Below are 17,906 nucleotides of genomic sequence, written 5' to 3' on the forward strand. Positions count from 1 at the left end.
TCCCTGTCCGGGGGGCCGGGGGGGGGGGCTTCACGGTCCGTAAGGAGGGGTGTGCCCTGGAGGTGGGCCTCCGACGACGCGGGCGGCCCAGGGCGCCGGGGAGCCTGTGGTGGGAGCACCTCGGGGGGCTCTCCGGCCCGGGTGCACCTTGCGTTCTGACGGCCGGAGGCCACCGTCTCCACGTGGCCTCACTTCCTGTTTACGCTACAGGAAGCCAGCGGGCTGCCGCCAGCGCCTCGGCCACCAGGGCAGGAAGACACGGCGGGGAGAGCCCCCCGCGCCCTCGCCTGCTGCCAGGGGCCCGCGGCGGGCCCGTCCTCGGAGGCCGAGCCGGGGAGGAGAGGAGCCAGCCCAGGTAGGCTTTCGTTTCGGTCTTCTGGAAGGAAGGACCTCTCGGGTAAAGGTCCAGGGAATGAGGTAAGATTGTGGGTTTGGCCTGAGGTTGGAGGTTCTGGCCCCAGGGACAGGGGGTTCTGACCCTGGGGATGTAGGGTTCTGACCCCGGGGATGTAGGGTTCTGACCCTGGGGAGGGGGGGTTTTGACCCCGGGGATGTAGGGTTCTGACCCCGGGGAGGGGTGGTTCTGACCCTGGGGAGGGGGGGTTTTGACCCCGGGGATGTAGGGTTCTGATCCCAGGGAGGGAGGGTTCTGACCCTGGGGAGGGGCTTCCGACCCCAAGGATGAGGGTTCTGACCCCGGGGATGTAGGGTTCTGACCCCGAGGATAGGGGTTCTGACCCCGGGGAAGGGTGGTTTTGACCCTGGGAGGGGGGGGTTCTGGCCCCGGAAACGTAGGGTTCTGACCCTAAGCATGGACACAGCAGCTGCACTCAGGCTGACCAGCAGGCGGGAGCCCTGGGGCGCCCGGGCGGCAGGACAGGGGGTCACTGCTGGGCTGGGGAGCTCGTGGTCAGGCTGACGATGCAGTGGGCAGTCAGCTGGGGGACAGAGGGTGACCAGCTGTCACACACAGCGTCCAGCCCGTCCCGGCTGAGGGCAGCTTGGCCCTGCTGGCGGGCGCTGTGCCCGTGGGGGTGGCTGTGCTCGCGTGGCGGCCCTGCCATTGCTGAGACGTGGGCTTCGTGTGTGGTGGCAGCCTGTGGCCTGCTAGAACGGGCACAGGACCTGGGGTCAGGAAGACCCCCGTGGGACACCCGGCTCTGCCCCTCCGGACAGCCCTCTTTGCCTTTCTGAGCTGCAACCACTCATCAGCAAGACGTGCATTGCACGCTGGCTTTGTGTGGCTCAGTGCCAGGTGCTGGATGGAGGGAGGGGCGGGGGGACAGAGACAGGGGGCTGACCCGCTCCTGCCACCAAGGAGCCCCCGCTAGTGGCAGAGAAACAAATCTGTAGGCTACAAGCCACACAGATGGCTTCCCTGTCTGAGAAGCGCTACGTGAAAAGTACACGAATGGGCTCCTGGAGGGTCGGGGGGCGTTATGGGTGGGAACGTCTGGCCCGTCTCGCCCGGAGCAGGTGCCCCACGGCTGCCGGCTCCCCCCGCACTCCGCCTTCCCTTAGTCACCCCGATAGAGGAACACGGTAGGGAACGCCTCGGTGCTCTGCCTGCAAGAGAGCCTCACCCCAGCGTGCAGAGGGCTTGCGGGCGGACGCTCTGACCACGGAGCCTCTGACAGCCCTTTGCAGCAGAGCGACTTTCGAATGCAGAACCCGAACCGGGCAGGGAGGGCCGGGCCCCCTCGGCAGAGCCCTGGAGTCGGCAGTAACCACGCACGTCTTCCCAACTGTGCGGGGCGCCTCTGGTATCTTTGGGGCTCAACTAATGCTCCCACGGTCTGTTTTTGTTGAAGCTGGGCACTGGGACGAGGGGAGAGCAAGGGTCAGTCCTCCTCACCCTGGGCCGTGTCACCCCTCACCCCCCTCCTCCCCAGAGCGCAAATCCAGAGTCACAGCCTCTTAACCAGGGAAAGGGCGGGCCTGGGGGCCACGGAAGGGTCGCCCGTCCACTTGGCCTTGTTGCTGTGTGGGGCTCGGAGGCCGGCCTCCCTCTGTCCTTGGGTAAGACAGCATCCCCAGCCTTCCAGAAGGGATGCGCAAATATGTAAGACGCTGACCGGCGAGGGGGGCGGAGAACCAAGGTGGCCGGGTGCGCCCCCTCTGAAGGCCCGTCCTCGCTGCTTCTTAACGAGGCGGGCGGTCCGAACCGGATACGGCCACCAATCCGTGAGCTGGGGCTGAAAAGCTGGGAAGGTAGGCAAATTGCTTTGGCTTTTCCATTTGTGACGGCTTGCTGGCGGGCTGCTTGGAGCCGCGGAAAGGGCACAAGGAACCAGCGGTTGGGGTCTCGCCCTGGCTGGGCCAGCAGGCGGTCCCTTACTCTCCCGAATGCTGGATTCCTCAGTTGTGAGATGCCAGACAGAGGCCCAGAGGCGCCCTGCAAACGTGTCCGGCCCTGAAATGCTGAGAAGCTAACTCTCGTTCTGCAGGGGTTGCTAGTGGGGGCTTACCCCCCAGGGCCCAGCGTGGGTACTCACCGTCCCCCCCAGCCCCCGAGGCCTCCTTGGCGTCTCGCTGTGAGACTAGAACTCAGGGGCAATGTTTCCGCGCTGCAGGGGTCCCAACGTCCCCGGTGAAACACCCGCTCCTCAAGAGGCAGGCCCGGATGGACTATAGCCTCGACATCGCGGCCGAAGAGCCCTGGGTGAGAATTTCCGACTGCATCAAGAACCTGTTCAGCCCCATCATGAGTGACGGCCACGGCCACAGGCCGCTGCAGCCCGGTGCCAGTCTGGGCGAAGAAGACAGGGTGCAGGGCCGCCCGGACGGGACCCCGCCGGAGCCGGGCGCCACCGGGGCTGCCCCCAAGGTCTGCAAGTCGGTGGACAGCGGCACCGTGAAGAAGGGTCCTCCCGTGGCCCCCAAGCCGGCCTGGTTCCGCCACAGCTTGAAAAGTCTGAGGACGCGTGCTGCGGACCCGAGGCGGCCGCCCGACCCGGCCTCCCCCGCCCAGCCGGCACCTGCTTCCAGGGAGCGCCCCCCGGGGCCACCCACGCGGGCCTTCTCCTCCATCAGGCAGAGAATCAGCTCTTTTGAGACTTTCGGCTCCTGTCAGCTGCCCGGCAGAGGAGCCCAGGGAGCGAGCCTCGAGGCCTCCGTCGGGGAGGCAGCACGGCCCCCGGGGGAGCGAGAGGGAGGTCGGCTTTCTGGCCTCTCGGGGCGAGGGGCCGCCCCCACCTCCGAGCAGCAGCAGCAACCAGAGCGAGAGCAGGTGCCGCGGGGCCCCCCCCCCCACCCCGAGCCCGGGGACCCGGGCGCGTCGGGGTCCCCTCTCCCGGGACGGCAGTCCAGCCAGAAAGCCCCCCTCCCTGACCCCGACCCTCTCCTGAGGCTGCTGTCGACACACGCGGAGGAACCTCGAGGCCCGGTGGTCAAGGTGCCTGGCCAGCGGGCACGAAGCTTCCCGCTGTCCAGGACCCAGTCCTGCGAGGTGAAGCCGCCGGGCGAGAAGACCAGTCAGCTCTACTCCATCAGTAGCCGGGTGTCGTCGGCTGTCATGAAGTCCTTGCTGTGCCTCCCGTCCTCTGTCTCCTGGGGCCAGGCTGCCTGCGCCCCCAAGGACGGGGGCTGTCCCGCGTCGTCGGCCAGCGACGCCCCGGCCGCGAGCAGTGCTGCAGAACCGCCTGCCTCGGACATGGGGTTCTCCCTCAAGTGAGTACGGCCGGTGCCCGCCTCCCCCTCCCGTCTTCTCTGCTTCCCCATCGTCCTTTCTCTCGCAACCGCGCGTGTCCTTGAAACTTGGTCTCGGGGGTACCGAAGGGCCGTCCTGCCTGCTCTTTTCTGTGCGTGTGCGTGAGCGTTACACGTTCCCTGCGAAGGAGGAGTCTCACGGCACCTGTTCTGGGAGGGATGGGGTCGGGGGAGGTGCCGGTGGCCCACGGAGGTTTGGAAAGCGAATGCTCCTGCTCGGGAAGGCCAGACCGGAGCCGGGAGGTGACGACCGCCCCCCTCCCCGCCCCGGAAGGAATCCAGGCCCACCCTCCACGGGGGTTCAGGCCCCCGGAACCGGGTGCCGGGGGGTCCGGCTCCGGCGCTGACTCCCTGGCCCCCTCAGTTCGCTCTTCAGTTGAGATTAGGAGGGGGTCTCCCCACGGTCCCGTCCCGGATCAGAACATGTCTGCGTTTGCCCGGCTTTACTTCTTACTCTGATACTGCCCAGAAGTGCTTGGGACCCGCTGACCCTGACGTCTTGTGTGGCAGCCGCTGCAGACAGCCTGGGAAGGGGCAGGGGTGACCCTGGAAACACTGAGAGCAGGGTCTAGACGGCCAGACCGACGCACGGGTCGCTAGCCAGAGCGGGCAGCTGTGGAGGTACCCCGTAACGTTGAGGGTGCCCGGCCGGGAGCTCTCGCCGAGGCTCCCCGTTGGAATTTACTGCCGCGGGACGTCTCCCCCTGCTGGCGGTAAAGGTCTGCCAGCCAGAGGGAGCCGTAGTTTCCTGTCGGTGAAACCACAGTTTCCTGCAAAATATGAGGTGTAGCTGGAAAAACCCGGCTACAAATATCAAAACGAGTTCCGAAGAAAACGGAAGGCCAGATGCTGGCTGTGTGGGCGCTGTCTGTGGTCGTTCGGTGCCGAGGGGGGTCACGCAGGTGCCGATGGGGGACACGCAGGTGCTGGGGACAGCTGTCACGGAGGGCGGGGAGTGTGTTTCTAGGCCCCGGGGCTGCCAGCGTTGGGGCAGATTGTCCAAAGCGTCCCCTACGCTCCGGGGGGCGGTGCCGAGGTTTGGACACACCGACTCTGGAGTCAGACGCACCACGGTCTGCGATTGTGAGTCCCAGATCTGGGCATTCCATAGCCATGTGACCACAGACGAGGCGTCGACCCTCGGGGAGCCCCAGTTTCCTCACGGCTGTCATGGAGGGGTGCCGGCATCTGCTCGGATTTCTTGCGCCAAATAATAGCAGGCACATCAGTGCTCAGCCCCGTATCTGCTGCGGAGCGATCATGCGCTAAATGTGAGCTCCCATCAATATTCTGATTCGTGCCGCGCGCTGTGTCTGTACGAAAGCCTTTCAGAGCTGAGAGAGTACACGGAGGGGCTCGGGGAGCCCACGGAAGCCGACAGCCGGGACCACTGCTCCCCTCAGTCTGGCCAATCGGTTATCTCCCTGCTGAGCGCCGAGGAATTAAAGAAGCTCATCGAGGAAGTGAAGGTTCTGGATGAAGCGACCTTAAAGGTAGGCTTCCTTTGCAAGCGCCCGCAGGGACCAAGGCCGTACTCCGAGCCGTGGCCGGAGCGGGGTCGGAGCCCGTGGGGGCGGGACAGGGCCTCACTGGACCCCCGAGACCCGACCCGCCACTCGAATGGAGCTTGGTGGCTTCTAAAGTGCTTGCGATCATTGGCTCCTTGCATCTTTTTAGCCATTTTATAAAGGAGCCAGGTGAGCTCAGCTCAAGGTCACAGAGGTTTTCTGCCCCCAAGTTCTGTGCCTCGTGCACATCCCACGGCCTGCCGGCCTGGCGTTCACGTCCAGGAGATGCTTCAGGGCACCGTGCTGTTGTAAGTCGCGGGAATTTCCGAGCTCTGACCCGGGAGACCTCCCCTGCCCACCGAGAGAGGGGGCTCCTTCCAGGGCTTGTGAGGCCCCGCCCCCACTTCCCTTAGGCTTCTGAGTGCCACTTCCCTTAGGCTTCTGAGCACAACCGCAAGATGTGTGGAGAGGAAGTGGCCAGGCAGAGCTGAGGTCCGCTCAGCTCAGGCGCTCAAGGGCTTGCCCCCTCCTGCGTTGCCCCAGATCTGCAAAGGCTTTCCGCACCAGAATCATCCAAGATCCTGCAACAATTAGGGAGGCATCATAGTCGGAATTCTCCAGGTCAAGGGTGTGGCTTAGCCTGAGCCGCACAAGACGCCCTGGGCTACGACTCACCCATCACCCGTAGTACCCTGGCACCATGGTCCCCCGGGGCTTTATTCACATGAAATAGCTCAGGCAAAAGTGTGTAGAACACAGAGAGCTGTCTTGTGCAGGGTGTCACCGGGAGACCATTTGCTTTTCTGCCGGAGGAGGGCCCCTTACAGGGCCAGTAACCTGATACTCGGGTCAAAGTGGGGAGATGCGGGCCAGTGCTGGGGTGGAGGTGGGTGGTGAGATCCCTTCATCCCTCCGGGTCTTGGGGGCTCCAGACCCAAGGGTCACAGAGTCAGCTGCACGACAGGTGCCCCGGTGGTGCGAGAGCGAGTGGATTCTTCACGTGAGGTCGTTCCCTCACAGCGAGGGCCAACTCGTGGGCCGGGAGCCACGGGGAAGCGCAGGTGTATTTTCGTTGATCTGCGTGGGGATGTTATAAATCATCATAGTCTGAATATTCTGAAACCTGAACTGACACCCGGTTGTCCGGCTTCTCTCTTTGCTTAAAGGGACCGGTCGGGTAGCGCTGGGTCTACGCGGCCACGTAGCAGGCTCCTTTGGGCGGGGGGACGTGCTGCCTGGTCCTCGGCAGTTCCCGTCACCCCTAAATCTCTCACGTCTGCACAGTTTGCTCCTGTAAGCGGTCTGCCCGGCCCCCCGTATGCGTTTCAGCTTGGGGCCTCGGGTCAAGACCAGAAGGAGCTTCTCTGATTCCAGACAGCGCAGGAGGATTGTTTTGGCTCCTGTGAGACCACGTGCAGGCCGGAAGCATGTGTGTGCGTGGGCGTGCGTGTGTGCGTGGACTCTTGTGGGCGCGTGTGCGTGCAGGGGCGCGTGTGCGTGCAGGGGCGCGCGTGTGTGCGTGGGCGTGCAGAGGTGCGCGTGTGTGCGTGGGCGCGCACGTGTATGGGCTCTTGTGGGCGTGCGTGTGTGCGTGGGCTCTTGTGGGGGCGCACGTGTGTGTGCGCGCGCGCGTGTGCGTGGGCTCTTAGGGGCGCGCGTGTGTGCGTCAGCGTGCGTGGGCGTGGGCGCGCGTGGGCGTGGGCTCTTGTGGGCGCGCGTGTGTGCGTGTGTGTATGGCTCTTGGAGGCGCCCGTGTGTGCGTGGGTGCGCGTGTGTATGGGTTCTTATGGGCGCGCGTGTGTGCGGACGCGCGTGTGCGTGGGCTCTTGTGCGCGCGCATGTGTATGGGCTCTTGTGGGTGTGTGTGAGTGGGCTCTTGTGGGCGCCCGTGTGTGCGTGGGCTTGCGCGTGCGCGTGTGCTGCAGCCGGGAGTCCGCTGGGTTCCTTCCTGTGCTGCTCTACCCCCAGGAGGAGCAGGAAGAGAGAAGGAGCAAGCGCTCCCTGCAGAACAGCCGTGACCCCTGGGGTTGCCAGTGTCCCAGGGGCCGGCCTCGCCCCACGCTGCAATGGTAGAGCTGCGTCACCCCACACGCTGGGTTTCCCCGACTTAGTGGCCCCCGGCCTGGTTGGAACAGGTGTGGGTGAGGGCGGGGCGGCCAGGGGAGGAGAGGGGAACTGCACCTGACATAACACGCTTTTTCTCTTCTAAGCTTCCTAGGACTCCAGAAAGCACAGTCCTCTCTGTCCACATGATGGAACAGGTTTGAGGAGGTGACATCACTTGGCACTTGGCCAAGCCCCATGGGGCTCGAGATCAAATCAGCCCGAGGTCCCACGCTCGTTAAACCGCTCAGGCTGGCGCGGTAGACGTTTTAAACGTATGTGTTTCCTTCCACAGCAATTGGACAGCATCCACGTCACCGTGTTGCACAAAGAGGAAGGGGCCGGCCTTGGGTTCAGCCTGGCGGGAGGAGCGGATCTAGAAAACAAGGTGATCACGGTGAGTGGCCCGACGCTGGGGGGTGCGTGAGAGCCAGAGGCAGCGGCCCCCGGAGGGAGAACACGTGCCAGCTCACACAGGGGGCCGGAGGAGTGCCTGGCACCAGGCCACCGTGCGGGGTTCCGAAGGGGGGCTGTCAGGACCCAACCCTTCCCAGGAAGCATAGTAACGATCACCTGTGTGGCCCCATAGCCTACCTTCGTCTCGATCCTTAATTTAACGAAGAAGGGCTCCGTGTACCCCAGGCAACGTGAACATGCCAAAAGGATTCGGAATCACCTTAAGAAAAATCACAGGGGTCTCGGCCCCACCAGGACCGCTGGATCGGAATCTCGCAAGGTTTTTTTTTGTTTTGTTTTGTTTTTTTTTTAAATTTTTTTTTTTTTTCAACGTTTATTTTTGGGACAGAGAGAGACAGAGCATGAACGGGGGAGGGGCAGAGAGAGAGGGAGACACAGAATCGGAAACAGGCTCCAGGCTCTGAGCCATCAGCCCAGAGCCCGACGCGGGGCTCGAACTCACGGACCGCGAGATCGTGACCTGGCTGAAGTCGGACGCTTAACCGACTGCGCCACCCAGGCGCCCCGAAATCTCGCAAGGTTTAACGCCTGCATTGTTGCAGGTCCTGTCTGGAGGAGCGTTTCCCAAAAAACCCTCCAACCCCGCTAAATGTCACTGCACAGGACGCTTCAAAATGGTTCGTTGCACGTTATGGGAATTTCAGGCCAACAACGACAGCAGAAATTCGAAGCAAATCTTGTCCGACGTCTCCCGTGTGGGGCGAGTAGACCAGCAAGGTGCCAACTACTAAACGTCGAGACGAGAATGATTTATGACCCCGGGCCTTTTTGGAAGGCCCTGGCACCGCCAGGGCTCGAGGTTGACGACCTGGCCGTGATACCTAGCCCAGGCCACGAGGCAGGGGGGGGCCTCACCTGGATGGAAAGGCGCCTTGGGAAGAGGGCGCGTTCTGTCGAGGAGGCTGCTTCCCCGGTTGTGCCCACTTGGAGAGTTGGGGGTTGTTGGCTTGGACACCAGAGAGGCCGACGATGGTTGGCTGGGGCATTGGGGCCATGCTGGGAAGAAGAAAGAGCGGCTCCTGGGCAAGATCCGCAGAGCACAGCCCCGGCTGCGTCCCGAGGCTTCGGGTCTTGGGGGCTCGCCCCTGCTCGGGGAGAGCCGGAGACGGCAGCCGGCATCACCTGCGCCCCTTCCGCCGACGCCGTCTTCTGGCTGCTCCGTGGCCCCAAGGCCGAGCGCCCTCCTGCCTGACGGCCGTGTCGTCTCAGCGTGGTCTTTACGCGGACTCGCGTGCACTTCCTCATCCGGCAGGTGGCGTCTCGGAGTCGCCCGGGTGCGAACGGTGACTCGCTTCTTGGCCAGCAGGCCCTGTACCGCACACGAGAGCACACGGGACCACCGAGGCCCGATTTCTGTCACTGAGCACACAGCAGAGGACCGCGATCCCCGGCTGTGCAGTCCACTTTCCGTTGGAAGGGATGAGAGAGCCGGCCCGCGGGAATAGCACTGGGGATCTTTGTCTGCCGAGTCGCGACGTCTGCCCGCCCCGTGTGGCCGGCGAGCCTGAGACGCTGCGGCCGCTCAAACCCCGGGAGGAAGCGGTGCACGCGGGCCAGGCGTGGACACCTCTGTACCTTTCCCGAGTCATTGAAAGAACTAACCCTGAGCACCGTCCACGGCCAAGGCCATGCTGGGCGCTCACTGGCTTGTCCCTTTTTTTTTTTTTTCAACGTTTATTTATTTTTGGGACAGAGAGAGACAGAGCACGAACGGGGGAGGGGCAGAGAGAGAGGGAGACACAGAATCGGAAGCAGGCTCCAGGCTCCGAGCCATCAGCCCAGAGCCCGACGCGGGGCTCGAACTCGCGGACCGCGAGATCGTGACCTGGCTGAAGTCGGACGCTTAACCGACTGCGCCACCCAGGCGCCCCTAACGTTTATTTATTTTTGGGACAGAGAGAGACAGAGCATGAACGGGGGAGGGTCAGAGAGAGGGAGACACAGAATCTGAAACAGACTCCAGGCTCTGAGCTGTTAGCACAGAGCCCGACGCGGGGCTCGAACTCGTGGACCGCGAGATCGTGACCTGAGCCGAAGTCGGCCGCTTAACCGATGGCGCCACCCAGGCGCCCCTAACGTTTATTTATTTTTGGGACAGAGAGAGACAGAGCATGAACGGGGGAGGGGCAGAGAGAGAGGGAGACACAGAATCGGAAACAGGCTCCGGGCTCCGAGCCATCAGCCCAGAGCCCGACGCGGGGCTCGAACTCGCGGACCGCGAGATCGTGACCTGGCCGAAGTCGGCCGCTTAACCGACTGGCCACCCAGGCGCCCCTAACGTTTATTTATTTTTGGGACAGAGAGAGACAGAGCATGAACGGGGGAGGGGCAGAGAGAGAGGGAGACACAGAATCGGAAACAGGCTCCAGGCTCCGAGCCGTCAGCCCAGAGCCCGACGCGGGGCTCGAACTCGCGGACCGCGAGATCGTGACCTGAGCCGAAGTCGGCCGCTTAACCGACTGGCCACCCAGGCGCCCCTAAATGCTAATTTTTGAGAGAGAGCACGAGCAGGGGAGAGTGAGAGAGAGGGAGACACAGAATCGGAAGCAGGCTCCGGGCTCCGAGCCGTCAGCCCAGAGCCCGACGCGGGGCTCGAACTCGCGGACCGCGAGATCGTGACCTGAGCCGAAGTCGGCCGCTTAACCGACTGGCCACCCAGGCGCCCCTAAATGCTAATTTTTGAGAGAGAGCACGAGCAGGGGAGAGTGAGAGAGAGGGAGACACAGAATCGGAAGCAGGCTCCAGGCTCCGAGCCGTCAGCCCAGAGCCCGACGCGGGGCTCGAACTCGCGGACCGCGAGATCGTGACCTGAGCCGAAGTCGGCCGCTTAACCGACTGGCCACCCAGGCGCCCCTAAATGCTAATTTTTGAGAGAGAGCACGAGCAGGGGAGAGTGAGAGAGAGGGAGACACAGAATCGGAAGCAGGCTCCGGGCTCCGAGCCGTCAGCCCAGAGCCCGACGCGGGGCTCGAACTCGCGGACCGCGAGATCGTGACCTGGCCGAAGTCGGCCGCTTAACCGACTGGCCACCCAGGCGCCCCTAACGTTTATTTATTTTTGGGACAGAGAGAGACAGAGCATGAACGGGGGAGGGGCAGAGAGAGAGGGAGACACAGAATCGGAAACAGGCTCCGGGCTCCGAGCCATCAGCCCAGAGCCCGACGCGGGGCTCGAACTCGCGGACCGCGAGATCGTGACCTGGCCGAAGTCGGCCGCTTAACCGACTGCGCCACCCAGGCGCCCCTAACGTTTATTTATTTTTGGGACAGAGAGAGACAGAGCATGAACGGGGAGGGGCAGAGAGAGAGGGAGACACAGAATCGGAAACAGGCTCCGGGCTCCGAGCCATCAGCCCAGAGCCCGACGCGGGGCTCGAACTCGCGGACCGCGAGATCGTGACCTGGCCGAAGTCGGCCGCTTAACCGACTGCGCCACCCAGGCGCCCCTAACGTTTATTTATTTTTGGGACAGAGAGAGACAGAGCATGAACGGGGGAGGGGCAGAGAGAGAGGGAGACACAGAATCGGAAACAGGCTCCGGGCTCCGAGCCATCAGCCCAGAGCCCGACGCGGGGCTCGAACTCGCGGACCGCGAGATCGTGACCTGGCTGAAGTCGGCCGCTTAACCGACTGGCCACCCAGGCGCCCCTAACGTTTATTTATTTTTGGGACAGAGAGAGACAGAGCATGAACGGGGGAGGGGCAGAGAGAGAGGGAGACACAGAATCGGAAACAGGCTCCGGGCTCCGAGCCATCAGCCCAGAGCCCGACGCGGGGCTCGAACTCGCGGACCGCGAGATCGTGACCTGGCCGAAGTCGGCCGCTTAACCGACTGGCCACCCAGGCGCCCCTAACGTTTATTTATTTTTGGGACAGAGAGAGACAGAGCATGAACGGGGGAGGGGCAGAGAGAGAGGGAGACACAGAATCGGAAACAGGCTCCAGGCTCCGAGCCGTCAGCCCAGAGCCCGACGCGGGGCTCGAACTCGCGGACCGCGAGATCGTGACCTGGCCGAAGTCGGCCGCTTAACCGACTGGCCACCCAGGCGCCCCTAAATGCTAATTTTTGAGAGAGAGCACGAGCAGGGGAGAGTGAGAGAGAGGGAGACACAGAATCGGAAGCAGGCTCCGGGCTCCGAGCCGTCAGCCCAGAGCCCGACGCGGGGCTCGAACTCGCGGACCGCGAGATCGTGACCTGAGCCGAAGTCGGCCGCTTAACCGACTGGCCACCCAGGCGCCCCTAAATGCTAATTTTTGAGAGAGAGCATGAGCAGGGGAGAGTGAGAGAGAGGGAGACACAGAATCGGAAGCAGGCTCCAGGCTCCGAGCCGTCAGCCCAGAGCCCGACGCGGGGCTCGAACTCGCGGACCGCGAGATCGTGACCTGGCTGAAGTCGGCCGCTTAACCGACTGGCCACCCAGGCGCCCCTAAATGCTAATTTTTGAGAGAGAGCACGAGCAGGGAAGAGTGAGAGAGAGGGAGACACAGAATCGGAAGCAGGCTCCAGGCTCCGAGCCGTCAGCCCAGAGCCCGACGCGGGGCTCGAACTCGCGGACCGCGAGATCGTGACCTGGCTGAAGTCGGCCGCTTAACCGACTGCGCCACCCAGGCGCCCCTAACGTTTATTTATTTTTGGGACAGAGAGAGACAGAGCATGAACAGGGGAGGGGCAGAGAGAGAGGGAGACACAGAATCGGAAACAGGCTCCAGGCTCCGAGCCGTCAGCCCAGAGCCCGACGCGGGGCTCGAACTCGCGGACCGCGAGATCGTGACCTGAGCCGAAGTCGGCCGCTTAACCGACTGGCCACCCAGGCGCCCCTAAATGCTAATTTTTGAGAGAGAGCACGAGCAGGGGAGAGTGAGAGAGAGGGAGACACAGAATCGGAAGCAGGCTCCGGGCTCCGAGCCGTCAGCCCAGAGCCCGACGCGGGGCTCGAACTCGCGGACCGCGAGATCGTGACCTGAGCCGAAGTCGGCCGCTTAACCGACTGGCCACCCAGGCGCCCCTAAATGCTAATTTTTGAGAGAGAGCACGAGCAGGGGAGAGTGAGAGAGAGGGAGACACAGAATCGGAAGCAGGCTCCGGGCTCCGAGCCGTCAGCCCAGAGCCCGACGCGGGGCTCGAACTCGCGGACCGCGAGATCGTGACCTGGCCGAAGTCGGCCGCTTAACCGACTGCGCCACCCAGGCGCCCCTAACGTTTATTTATTTTTGGGACAGAGAGAGACAGAGCATGAACGGGGGAGGGTCAGAGAGAGGGAGACACAGAATCTGAAACAGACTCCAGGCTCTGAGCTGTTAGCACAGAGCCCGACGCGGGGCTCGAACTCGTGGACCGCGAGATCGTGACCTGAGCCGAAGTCGGCCGCTTAACCGACAGCGCCACCCAGGCGCCCCTAACGTTTATTTATTTTTGGGACAGAGAGAGACAGAGCATGAACGGGGGAGGGGCAGAGAGAGAGGGAGACACAGAATCGGAAGCAGGCTCCGGGCTCCGAGCCATCAGCCCAGAGCCCGACGCGGGGCTCGAACTCGCGGACCGCGAGATCGTGACCTGGCCGAAGTCGGCCGCTTAACCGACTGCGCCACCCAGGCGCCCCTAACGTTTATTTATTTTTGGGACAGAGAGAGACAGAGCATGAACGGGGGAGGGTCAGAGAGAGGGAGACACAGAATCTGAAACAGACTCCAGGCTCTGAGCTGTTAGCCCAGAGCCCGACGCGGGGCTCGAACTCGCGGACCGCGAGATCGTGACCTGGCTGAAGTCGGACGCTTAACCGACTGGCCACCCAGGCGCCCCTAAATGCTAATTTTTGAGAGAGAGCACGAGCAGGGGAGAGTGAGAGAGAGGGAGACACAGAATCGGAAGCAGGCTCCGGGCTCCGAGCCGTCAGCCCAGAGCCCGACGCGGGGCTCGAACTCGCGGACCGCGAGATCGTGACCTGGCCGAAGTCGGCCGCTTAACCGACTGGCCACCCAGGCGCCCCTGGCTTGTCCCTTTTAACTGGATCAGCGTTTCTGGGGGAGGAGCTCTGAGAATGTCCAGACCTCCCAGGTGAGCGTTCCTCCAAAAAGCGTATTCTGCGGAAGGTGGAGGCCCGAGGATTTCTGCCCGGAAGAGGAGGATTCTGTACCGAAACCCTGTCGGGGGTCGCTGCATCCCGCTGCCCGTTCTTACGGAGGTGTCAAGGTCTCCAGTACCTTCTTAAGCTGTGTAGACGTTTTTCAGAACTTTTGCTTTCTCCGGCGTTCTTCACTTTGTCAGACCTCGGAAACCTTTTTTGTTTTTTCGGATACAATGCCTGTGAACGTGGCACAGAATCGGGGCTTCAGGGAAACCAGTCGGGGTGATGCTGCAGGGAAGGAAAGGTGGAACTGGGATTGTGGTGATGTGGTCTAGGACACTGTGTTAGGAAGGGTTCTGAGGACCAGGCCGGCCATCACTGAGTGATCTCTGCTCGGGGTGGCCGCCGAAGGAGGTCCTGAGCCGGCAGCCCTGGTTTGAGACACGTTTATTTTAATTTTCTTTCCCCTAAGCAGCCTCTAGGCCTTGACTGACCGGTTGGGACCTTCCTGCCGGAAGGGTCTGGATCTGACGCCGGTGACTTCTGGGTCTTGACTTCCTGTGGCTTTTCAGGTGCACAGAGTGTTCCCCAACGGGCTGGCCTCCCAGGAAGGAACCATTCAGAAGGGCAACGAGGTTCTCTCCATCAACGGCAAGTCCCTCAAAGGGGCCACGCACAACGACGCCCTGGCCATCCTCCGCCAAGCTCGGGACCCCAGGCAAGCTGTGATTGTGACACGGAAGCCGGCTCTGGAGGCCGCGCCCGACCCGAACTCATCCACAGATTCTACAAACTCGGCTTCTGTGGCCAGCGACGTTTCTGGGGATTCCAGTAAGTGCCCCCCAGCTCGGGGGAGGAAGCCCCCTGGCCACGTGGGGCCAGTCCTGCTGTGGCTGCTCAGTGAGACGCGGCCCTAAGAACGCGTGGGCTGCAGGAGACGCGTCTGTGTCTACCCGTGCACGTGCGAGGGCGGCAGGCAGCCTTCGCGGGGCTCGCGTGACGCCCAGGCGTGCGCGGCCTGGAGAGGAGGGCGTCCCTAACGCGGTCCCCGTGCTTCCCCTGCAGCGGAGGCCACGGTGCACACGGTGACGCTGGAGAAGACGTCCGCGGGGCTGGGCTTCAGCCTGGAAGGCGGCAAGGGCTCCCTGCTCGGGGACAAGCCTCTCACCGTGAACAGGATTTTCAAAGGTGAGCTGTGCGTCTGGCTCTCGGGGGTTCCCTCCGGCTGCGAGTGGCGGGCCAGGCCCCCGAAGGCCTCTGAGCACCTTCTGGGCCGTGGCTGTTTCCAAGTCCACACCCTCTAGGAGGCAGGCAGGCCACTTAGGGACTCGATTCTGCGGTTGCTGCCTGTTCTCCTTGGCCCGGGCGTCCCCTTACTACTTCTGTTTCCCTGGGTCCTCGCCAGTGACTGAGCCCTGGGCCTGGCTCAGCTGGGCAGGCCTGGGCCAAGGTGAGGCCCCGAAACCCGCAGTAATCGATGTGATGGTTGTTTTTAATTTTTAAAAATTTATTTATTTTTGGGAGAGAGACAGAGACAGAGAGCAGGCAGGGGAGGGGCAGAGAGAGAGGGAGACACGGAATCCGAAGCAGGCTCCGGGCTCCGAGCTGTCAGCACAGAGCCCGACCCGGGGCTCGAACTCACGAACCGTGAGATCGTGACCTGAGCCGAAGTCGGACGCTTAACCGACTGAGCCACCCAGGCGCCCCCAGTGTGATGTTTTTAAAAAATTAAAATTAATTTTAATTTTTTAAAAATCCATAACGAACAAAGCACCAGAGCTTAAAATGAGGACACAGTCTTGACTTTCTACTTGCACACACTCGGCCTCCCTGGGCTCCCTTCAGTCCTGGTCCCGTCAGCTTCTGCCTTTATTAGAAATTTTGACATTTCGTTCGTCACGGGGTCGAGGTGCACTAGAGCGGGGGTCGCTCGGGTTTCCCCGTGCAAAGCGTGAATGGCCCGCAGCTACCACAGAGCCCCCTCCCCCACTCCCTGGGTCTTCACCGCTTTTCTAGCTGGAGTCCCCGCGTTGTGGGGCCCTGGGCAGGAGTCTGGAGACCTGGGTTCTAGCCCCGGCTCTGCCTCTCACCTGCTGAGTGACCGCTGCCCCCCGGGGCCCGAGGCTCCCCGTCCGCACGGAGGCGTGGGGTATGTCTGGGCCCGTCAGACGCAGCCCCGCAGTGGCGGCTGGGCCCCGGGGTGCACCGAGGGTCACTGCGGGGGGGCTCCCCCAGGAACCCGTGTTTACTCCAACTCTGGGAAAGACCCTTTGGAGGTCGACTTGGGCTGAGCACGTGGCTCCAAGTCAAGAGACCTGGATCCTAGTGGGAGCCGTGCTTCTGAGGGAGACCACTCTCCACCCTCATCCCGTCTGCGTCCGTGGGGCCGGGCCGGCCAGCTGCCGGGAGATGCGGACGCCGGGGCCAGAAAGTCTGGGCTCAAACCCAGACCCCGCTACCTAGCGGCTCTGACGCTCGGCTGGGCTGCGGAACTCTTGGTTTCCTCGCGTGCGCGACGGGGATAGTGACACGCTCGCGGGGCGTCAGCGCAGAACCTGATGTGCACGACGGCCCGGCACATCTCAGCAACTTCTCATCATTGTCATTACTATTATCTCTTATTCAGTATTTCTGAATACCGTAGGATAGCGTTCCATATGAACGATAATGCTCCTCCCGGACACAGCTTTGAGAGTGGGAGCCACATGGGATTACGTCCCTCTTCACACGGACGCAGGGCTCTTCTCCAGGCCGTTCAGGGGCAGCGTGCCTGGGGGGTTCACCGGCCCCCTCCCCACGCCACCCAGTGCCTGGCGAGCTCGTCGGGAGGGAGAGACCACATGCGGACGGAGGTTGCTGGGCCGGCGTGCATGGAGGTTGGAGGGGATCGGCCCCCCAGAGGGCTCCGTAGCTCACGGAAGTCTCCTCGGCCGGGCTCTGGGCTCGGAGCTGCCCGCGGCCGCCCTCCTCTGGGGACACAACGGGCTACACCTTTCCCAAGGGCCACAGAGCAGGACCCTGGCATGCCAACCTCAAAGCCACCAACTGATGAGCCGCCCCATTCCAGATCCAGCACGGAGCCCCTGAGGGATGGGCCCCCCCGTTCCCTTCTGAGCCGTCCTGGCTCCCCAGAGACCGAGGCTAGGAGGTAACCTTCCTTGTTCCCCTGTCACCCGAGCAACCCGTTATCTTTTTCTTCCTCTCAGGGGCAGCCTCGGAACAGAGCGAGACGATCCAGCCGGGAGACGAAATCTTACACCTGGCCGGCACTGCCGTGCAGGGGCTCACGCGGTTTGAAGCCTGGAACGTTATCAAGACGTTGCCTGACGGCCCCGTCACGATCGTCATCAGGAGGAGAAGCGTCCAGTCCTCGGGGACCACAGCGGCTGGAGACCCCTAGGCAGGCCAGCGCCGACACCGAAGCCGGGGACAGACAGCTCCTCACGATTGCTAATTCTCAGGGTCACTGCTCACCCCTGCCTGGAGGGGGGAGGCAGCAGAGTCGCGCTTCCTGGTCGCTGCTGCCCTGGTCCAGACCTTCTGGGACACGCCCAGCCAGGGGAAGGGCCCGGTCACACCGGGGAGGCCGACACCGCCTACAGACTATGTCCAGAGAGCGTAACGGTAATACTGTGGTGCTATAAATAAAACGGACACGTTACAGTTTGATATGAAACCCGTGTCCCGCTTTGCAGATTTCCCACGTCCTAGAACGGCAGAATGGCCGACTCCCCAAGTAGCATTTGCGTTTCTTGTGAGCCTGCCTCGAGGGCAAGCTGGGAGAGGACAGGCCATCCTGTCCTACTGGGCACGAGCCAGGGCAACTCAAAGGCTGGGGGCCACAGCCCCCCCAAGGGTCGTTGTCTCACACACCTGGCCGTTGGTGCTGGCTGGTGGCCGGGAACCGAGTGGGGGCCGTGAGCCCGGACGCTCACAGGCGGCCTCGCCCCGTGGCCCGGACTTCCTCACAACATGGCGGCCGGGTGCCAGGGTGAGTGTCCCCGGAGAGTGAGAGGCAGGTGGCGGTCGTGTCCCTCCTATGACAC

At 63.0% G+C, this 17,906-nt stretch overlaps 1 protein-coding gene and 1 long non-coding RNA gene across 3 annotated transcripts in view; both read left to right on the plus strand.

The window, feature by feature from the left end:
* IL16 (interleukin 16) overlaps positions 1–17,314 on the plus strand; it is a 74,494-nt gene extending 57,180 nt beyond the window's left edge. Inside the window, exons 12-18 of one of the 2 annotated variants that reach the window (XM_030317238.1) lie at positions 211–355; positions 2,574–3,669; positions 5,033–5,201; positions 7,615–7,716; positions 14,433–14,691; positions 14,926–15,048; positions 17,067–17,314. In XM_030317238.1, coding sequence (XP_030173098.1) covers positions 211–355; positions 2,574–3,669; positions 5,033–5,201; positions 7,615–7,716; positions 14,433–14,691; positions 14,926–15,048; positions 17,067–17,260 — 2,088 coding nt within the window. In that variant the 3' untranslated portion in view covers positions 17,261–17,314. Of the gene's footprint in view, positions 1–210; positions 418–2,573; positions 3,670–5,032; positions 5,202–7,614; positions 7,717–14,432; positions 14,692–14,925; positions 15,049–17,066 lie in introns of those variants that run through there. The other variant, XM_030317240.1, reaches the window with a different exon arrangement.
* Positions 7,723–9,162, plus strand: LOC115515435. The gene is made up of 2 exons (XR_003969269.1): positions 7,723–8,055; positions 8,316–9,162. It is a non-coding gene; the product is annotated as an uncharacterized LOC115515435 (long non-coding RNA).
* Positions 17,315–17,906: the final 592 nt, after the last annotated feature.

This window comes from Lynx canadensis, chromosome B3 (assembly GCF_007474595.2).
Source record: "Lynx canadensis isolate LIC74 chromosome B3, mLynCan4.pri.v2, whole genome shotgun sequence".
Taxonomy (NCBI): Eukaryota; Metazoa; Chordata; class Mammalia; order Carnivora; family Felidae; genus Lynx; species Lynx canadensis.